Below are 8,336 nucleotides of genomic sequence, written 5' to 3' on the forward strand. Positions count from 1 at the left end.
GTATCCTTAACTAGATTCAAACCAGTCCCTTCAATAGGATGAAGGTAGTGAGGACTGTATCCTTGACTAGATTCAAACCGGTCCCCTCAATAGGATGAAGGTAGTGAGGACTGTATCCTTAACTAGATTCAAACCAGTCCCTTCAATAGGATGAAGGTAGTGAGGACTGTATCCTTAACTAGATTCAAACCGGTCCCCTCAATAGGATGAAGGTAGTGAGGACTGTATCCTTAACTAGATTCAAACCAGTCCCTTCAATAGGATGAAGGTAGTGAGGACTGTAACTGTATCCTTAACTAGATTCAAACCGGTCCATTCAATAGGATGAAGGTAGTGAGGACTGTATCCTTAACTAGATTCAAACCAGTCCCTTCAATAGGATGAAGGTAGTGAGGACTGTATCCTTAACTAGATTCAAACCGGTCCCTTCAATAGGATGAAGGTAGTGAGGACTGTATCCTTGACTAGATTCAGCATTACAACATAAGCAGGTCCAGGGCCAGGGAGGCCATAACAATCAATAACCCAGGGTGTGGGAGGCATAATGTGACAGCTTTAATGTAATCATAGTGCTGCAGTTGTTGGCCAGGGAAGAACACATCATATGCAAAACAAATTCATAAAATACAATGTAACTCAATAAACTAGAACTGGAACGCACCGATTCTGTGGACATCACAGAATCAATTATATTGTGTAAACAAATGGACCAAAGGCCTTGCGGCTTGCAGCTTGAATGTGAGCATTTAGTAATTAAAATGAACCGGAATTGTGTTAGACAAGGAATGTGGCTGATTGAACAAGTCTTTAAATGACCAAAGATAAGCATTTGCCTCACACAATTACGCCATAAGCATCCACACGCAAGAAATTAAGGGAATTGTTCAGCCCGAACAAAGACCAGGTAGAATTTTTTAAGCGATTTCTTGCAGTCTTTTTTTGACAGTTATATTTTTCAGTGCTTTCATCTTCAGGGTGCTGGAAGTTTCCTTATAAAGTATCTGTATAATGTAGGACATTTTAACACTTTTAGAGATCAAAATGGTAACCATCTCATATATGCTGCATCATCAGTGATGTTCCTCTCCCTGGCATTTTAGCAGGTTATTTGTGATATAACCTTTTTTCCAGCTCAACAAACCTCATACATTGTCATTTCACGTACAGATTAATCAAAAACGAATAGCATTCCTAACACATTTAGATAAACAGCTATGCCTCAATCAAAAACAAAGAAACCGTGAACACAATTGGATTAAACAAAACACAGCCTTGTGTATTGGAAGGACTTTTCCACCAGTAACAGACAGAGAGTAATCACTCCATCAGCACATCTATGGTATTTACTGTGTTGACAGAGACAACAACATTTATTCAAAAGGGCATTGAGTCTTCCATAACAAATGTGATTCACGGAGCTAGCTGGTTCTCTTTGTGAGACCTGTGTCGGAGGAAATTGGCAAATGTAACTATGGAATGAGATGTTATTGATCATCTAATGAATAAGGTGTCACGTCCTGACCTTAGTTCCTTTTTTATGTCTCTGTTTTCGCTTGGTCAGGGCGTGAGTTGGGGTGGGCATTCAATGTTTTTGTTCTATGTTTTGTATTTCTGCTTTTGGCCTGGTATGGTTCCCAATCAGAGGCAGCTGTCAATCGTTGTCTCTGAGTGAGAACCATACTTAGGTAGCCTGTGTTCCCACTATGATTTGTGGGTAGTTGTTTTTTGTTTAGTGTATGTCACCTTATACAACTGTTTTGTTTCTTCCATTTCACTTTGTTATTTTGTGCGTTCAGTAAATGATGACGAAATCTTACCACGCTGCATATTGGTCCGATCCTTCTTACTCTTCCTCAGACGTAGAAGAGATTCGTTACATAAAGTGTATACACATGTATCGGTTTGTTACACCCCCCCCCATTCATTGACCTTTCAGAGGGCAGGAGGAAATGAGGTCAACACAAGGCCTTAGGCTAGAGGTCAGAGCTGAGCAGAGCTAGACAGCATCAAAGACACAGAGGTTTGTCACAGCTGGAATATTCTGTTTTTGACTAAGATAAACATCACCAGCTTTATTTTTCCTTTTGAAGTGTCAAACCTGACCGTGGTGGATGCATCTTGTGCATACCCAATCTGCGTTGGCATAGCAACAGGCTCTCGTGTTTCCCCCCAGTATGACGTGGACCACGATCCCCCTTTTCCCACTCCCCTCCTCCATGCTCCCTTTCCCCACTCCCCTCCTCCATGCTACTTTTCCCCACAACCCTCCTGCATGCTCCCCACTCCCCTACTCCATGCTCCCCACCTCCATGCTCCTTTTCCACACAGCCCTCCCGCATGCTACCCACTCTGCCCTATGCTACCCACTCTGGGATTTCCTCCTCTTCGTCTGAAGAGGAGAGGCGAGAAGGATCGGAGGACTAATATGCGGCATGGTAAGTGTCCATGGTTTTTAATGAGAAAAACTGAACATAAACACATAAACAAAGTAACAAAGTGAAAAACCGAAAACAGTCCCGTGTGGTACAAACACTGACACAGGAAACAACCACCCACAAAACCCAACACAAAACAGGCTACCTAAATATGGTTCCCAATCAGACACAATGACTAACACCTGGCTCTGATTGAGAACCATATCAGGCCAAACATAGAAGTAGACAAACTAGACACACAACATAGAATGCCCACCCAGCTCACGTCCTGACCAACACTAAAACAAGGAAAACACACAAGAACTATGGTCAGAACGTGACAGTACCCCCCCCTGGTGCACAAGCTAAACCTATAGGGGAGGGTCTGGGTGGGCATCTGTCCGCGGTGGCGGCTCTGGTGCTGGACGTGGACCCCACTCCATAATTGTCTTAGTCCACCTCCTTAGCGTCCTTTGAGTGGCGACCCTCGCCGCCGACCTTGGCCTAGGAACCCTAACAAAAGGCCCCACTGGACTGAGGGGCAGCTCCGGACTGAGAGGCAGCTCCGGACTGAGGTAGCTCAGGACTGAGGGGTAGCTCAGGACTAAGGGGTAGCTCAGGACTGAAAGGTAGCTCATGACTGAGGGGTAGCTCATGACCGAGGGGTAGCTCAGGACCGAGGGGTAGCTCAGGCCTGAGGGGTAGCTTAGGACTGAGAGGTAGCTCAGGACTGAGAGGTAGCTCAGGACTGAGAGGTAGCTCAGGCTGGTTGATGGCTCTGGCAGCTTCTGGCTGAATGGCGGCTCTGGCAGTTCCTGGCTGACTAGTGGCTCTGGCAGATCCTGGCTGACTGGCGGCTCTGGCAGATCCTGGCTGACTGGCGGCTCTGGAGATCCTGGTTGACTGGCGGCTCTGGAAGATCCTGGCTGACTGGCGGATCTGACGGCTCCATGCTGACTGGCGGCTCTGGCGGCTCCATGCTGACTGGCGGCTCTGGTGGCTCCATGCTGACTGGCGGCTCTGGTGGCTCCACGCTGACTGGCGGCTCTGGTGGCTCCATGCTGACTGGCGGCTCTGGTGGCTCCACGCTGACTGGCGGCTCTGGTGGCTCCACGCTGACTGGCGGCTCTGGCGGCTCCATGCTGACTGGCGGCTCTGGTGGCTCCACGCTGACTGGCGGCTCTGGTGGCTCCATGCTGACTGGCGGCTCTGGTGGCTCCATGCTGACTGGCGGCTCTGGTGGCTCCATGCTGACTGGCGGCTCGAGCAGCTCTGGACAGACGGGAGACTCTAGCAGCTCTGGACAGACGGGCAGCTCAGGCGACGCTGGGCAGACGGGCAGCTCAGGCAGTGCCGGACAGGCGGGAGACTCCGGCTGCGCTGGAGAGGAGGAAGGCTCTGGCAGCGCTGGACAAGCGAGGCGCACAGTAGGCCTGGTACGTGGTGCCGGCACTGGTGGTACTGGGCCGAGGACACGAACCTCAGGGCGAGTGTGGGGAGCTGCCACTGGAGGGCTGGTGCGTGGAGGTGGTACTGGATAGACCGGAACGTGCAGGTGCACTGGAGCTCTTGCGCACCGAGCCTGCCCAACCTTCCCTGGTTGAATGCTCCCGGTCGCCCTGCCAGTGCGGCAAGGTGGAATAGCCCGCACTGGGCTATGCAGGCAACCGGGGACACCATGCGCAAAGCTGGTGCCATGTACGCCGGCTCAAGGAGACGCACTGGAGACCAGATGCGTAGAGCCGGCTTCATGACACCTGGCTCGATGTCCACTCTACCCCGGCCGCTCCCCACTCCCCTCCTCCAGGCTCCCTTCCAGCATGCTCCCCATTCTCCCCCTTCACGCTCCCCTCCACCATGCTCCCCACTCCCTTCCTCAATGCTCCCTGCTCCACTCCACCACGCTCTCCACTCCCATCCTCCACGCTCCCCACTCCCTTCCTCCATGCGCCCCACTCCCTTCCTCCACGCTCCTCTCCACGACGCTCCCCACTACCCTCCTCCACACTCCCCACTCCCCTCCTCCACGCTCTCCACTCCCCTCCTCCACACTCCCCTCCTCCACACTCCCAACTCCCTTCCTCCATGCTCCCCTCCAACACGCACCCCACTCCCTTCCTCTACGCACCGCTCCACCACACTCCCCACTCCCCTCTTCCACGCTCTCCCTCCATGCTCCCCACCTCCATGCTCCAAACTCCCCTCCTCCAAGCTCTCCACTCCCTTCCTCCATGCTCCCCAATTCCCTTCCTCCATGCTCCCCACTCCCGTCCTCCACGCACTCCACTGCCTTCCTCCATGCTCCCCACCTCCATGCTACCCACACCCCTTCCTCCATGCTCCCCACTTCCCTTCCTTCATGCTCAGCACTCCCCTCCTCCACGCTCCTCACTCCCTTCCTCCTCACTCCCCTCCACCACGCTCTACACTCCCCTCCTCTACACTCTCCTCCTCGGCACTCCCCTCCTCCATGCTCCCCACTCCCCTCCTCCATGCTCTCCACTCCCTTCCTCCATGCTCCCCACTTCCATGCTCCCCACACCCCTTCCTCCATGCTCCCCACTTCCCTTCCTCCATGCTCCGCACTCGCCTCCTCCACGCTCCTCACTCCCTTCCTCCATGCTCCCCTCCACCACGCTCTACACTCCCCTCCTCCACACTCCCCACCTCCACGCTCCCTACTCCCTTCCTCTACACTCTACACTCTCCACCTCCACGCACCCCACTCCCCTCCACCGCGCTCCCCACTCCCCTCCACCACGCTCCCCACTCCCCTCCTCCACGCTCCCCTCCACCACGCTCCACACTCCCCTCCTCCATACTCCCTTTCCCCACTAACCTCTCGTATGCTCCCCATTCTCCTCCTCCACACTCCCCTCCACGATGCTCCCCACTCCCTTCCTCAACGCTCCCCGCTCCATCCACCACGCTCTCCACTCCCCTCCTCCACACTCCCCACTCCCTTCCTCCATGCGCCCTCTCCCTTCCTCCACGCTCCCCTCCACCACACTCCCCACTCCCTTCCTCCACGCTTCCCTCAACCACACTCTCCACTCCCCTCCTCCACGCTCCCCACCGCCATGGTCCCTAATCCCCTTCCTCCACGCTCCCCTCCATCACGCTCCCCACTCCCCTCCTACATGCTCCCCACCTCCATGCTCCCCACTCCCCGCTCCTTTCCTCCATGCTCCCCTCCACCATGTTCCCCACTCCCTTCCTCCACGCACCGCTCCACCACTCCCCACTCCCCCGCGCTCTCCACTCCCCTCCTCCTCCACGCTCCCCTCTCTCCCTTCCTCCAAGCTCCCCTCCACCACGCTCCCCACTCCCCTCCTCCACACTCCCCACTCCCTTCCTCCCACTCCCCTCCACCACGCTCTCCACTCCCCTCCTCCACGCCCACCACTCCCCTTCCTCCACGCTCCCCTCCACCACGCTCCCCACTCCCCTCCTCCACGCTCCCCTCCACCACGCTCCCCACTCCCCTCCTCCACGCTCCCCTCCACCACGCTTCACACTCCCCTTGTCCATACTCCCTTTCCCCACTAACCTCCCGCATGCTCCCCATTCTCCCCCTCCACCACGCTCTCCACTCCCCTCCTCCACGCTCCACACTCCCTTCCTCCATGCTCCCCACTCCCCTCCACCACGCTCCCCACTACCCTCCTCCACACTCCCCACTCCCCTCCACCATGCACCCCACTCCCTTCCTCCACGCTCCCCTCCACCACGCTCCCCACTCCCCTCCTCCACGCTCCCCTCCACCACGCTCCACACTCCCCTCCTCCATACTCACTTTCCCCACTAACCTCCCCGCATGCTCCCCATTCCCCTTCCTCCACGCTCCCCTCCACCATGCTCGCCACTCCCTTTCTCCAACGCTCCCCGCTCCCCTCCACCGCACCTCCACTCCCTCCTCCTCCACGCTCCCCTTTCCCTTCCTCCATGCTCCCCACTCCCCTTCCTCCAAGCTCCCCTCCACCACACTCCCCACTCCCCCCCACCTCCACACTCCCCTTCCTCCACCACGCTCTCCCGCTCCCCTCCACCACGCTCTCCACTCCCTTCCTCCACGCTCCCCACTCCCTTCCTCCATGCTCCCCACCTCCATGCTCCCCACACCCCTTCCTCCATGCTCCCCACTTCCCTTCCTCCATGCTCAGCACTCGCCTCCTCCACGCTCCTCACTCCCTTCCTCCATTCTCCCCTCCACCACGCTCTACACTCCCCTCCTCCACACTCCCCACCTCCACGCTCCCTACTCCCTTCCTCTACACTCTACACTCTCCACTACCACGCACCCCACTCCCCTCCACCGCGCTCCCCACTCCCCTCCTCTACGCTCCCCTCCACCACGCTCCCCACTCCCCTCCTCCACGCTCCCCTCCACCACGCTCCACAGTCCCCTCCTCCATACTCCCATTCCCCACTAACCTCCCGTATGCTCCCCATTCTCCTCCTCCACGCTCCCCTCCACGATGCTCCCCACTCCCTTCCTCAACGCTCCCCGCTCCCTCCACCACGCTCTTCACTCCACTCCTCCACACTCCCCACTCCCTTCCTCCATGCGCCCTACTCCCTTCCTCCACGCTCCCCTCCACCAAAATCCCCACTCCCTTCCTCCACGCTTCCCTCAACCACACTCTCCACTCCCCTCCTCCACGCTCCCCACCGCCATGGTCCCTAATCCCTTCCTCCACGCTCCCCACTCCCTTCCTCCACGCTCCCCTCCATCACGCTCCCCACTCCCCTCCTACATGCTCCCCATCTCCATGCTCCCCACCTCCATGCTCCCCACTCCCCGCTCCTTTCCTCCATGCTCCCCTCCACCATGTTCCCCACTCCCTTCCTCCACGCACCGCTCCACCACACTCCCCACTCCCCCGCGCTTTCCACTCCCCTCTTCCTCCACGCTCCCCTCTCCCTTCCTCCAAGCTCCCCTCCACCACGCTCCCCACTCCCCTCCTCCACACTCCCCACTCCCTTCCTCCACGCTCCCCTCCACCACGCTCTCCACTCCCCTCCTCCACGCCCACCACTCCCTTCCTCCATGCTCCCCTCCACCACACTCCCCACTCCCTTCCTCCACGCTCCCCTCCCACCACGCTCCCCCACTCCCCTCCTCCACACTCCCCACTCCCCACTCCCTTCCTCACGCTCCCCACTCCCCTCCTCCACGCTGCCCTCCACCACGCTCCCCCTCCCCCTCCTCCACGCTCCCCTCCACCACGCTTCACACTCCCCTCGTCCATACTCCCTTTCCCCACTAACCTCCCGAATGCTCCCCATTCCCCTTCCTCCACGCTCCCCTCCACCATGCTCCCCACTCCCCTTTCTCACTCCTCGCTCCCCTCCACCGCGCTCTCCACTCCCCTCCTCCTCCGCTGCCCTTTCCCTTCCTCCATACTCCCCACTCCCCTCCACCACACTCCCCACTCCCCCACCCCACACTCCCCACTCCCTTCCTCCACCACGCTCTCCACTCCCCTCCTCCACGCTCTCCACTCCCTTCCTCCACGCTCCCCACTCCCCTCCTCCACGCTCCCCTCCATCTCCCCACCCCCTCATCCACACTCCCCTCCTACACGCTCCTCACTCCCTTCCTCCATGCTCCCCTCCACCACACTCTCCACTCCACTCCTCCACACTCCCCTCCTCCACGCTCCCCACTCACCTTCCTCCATTCTCCATTCCTCCATGGGGCGGCAGAGTAGCCTAGTGGTTAGAGCGTTGGACTAGTAACCGAAAGGTTGCAAGTTCAAATCCCCTAGCTGACAAGGTACAAATCTGTCGTTCTGCACCAGGCAGTTAACCCACTAGGCCGTCATTGAAAATAATAATTTGTTCTTAACTGGCTTGCCTAGTAAAATAAAGGTCAAAATAAAAAATAAAAATTCTCCCCACCTCCACTCCCTTCTTCTA

General features: G+C 57.1%; 1 protein-coding gene across 1 annotated transcript; it reads left to right on the plus strand.

Moving 5' to 3' along the window:
* The first annotated feature begins 4,906 nt into the window (after positions 1 to 4,906).
* LOC135543761 (uncharacterized) lies at positions 4,907 to 6,847 on the plus strand. The gene has a single exon (XM_064971112.1). It carries the CDS (start codon positions 4,907 to 4,909, stop codon positions 6,845 to 6,847), a length of 1,941 nt encoding a protein of 646 aa, XP_064827184.1.
* Positions 6,848 to 8,336: the final 1,489 nt, after the last annotated feature.

The sequence above is a fragment of the Oncorhynchus masou genome, chromosome 8, assembly GCF_036934945.1.
Source record: "Oncorhynchus masou masou isolate Uvic2021 chromosome 8, UVic_Omas_1.1, whole genome shotgun sequence".
Taxonomy (NCBI): Eukaryota; Metazoa; Chordata; class Actinopteri; order Salmoniformes; family Salmonidae; genus Oncorhynchus; species Oncorhynchus masou.

What these genes read in the sequence shown, in the direction of transcription:
- LOC135543761 (XM_064971112.1), top strand. Translation starts at nt 4,907, where the DNA reads ATGCTCTCCACTCCCTTCCTCCATGCTCCCCACTTCCATGCTCCCCAC.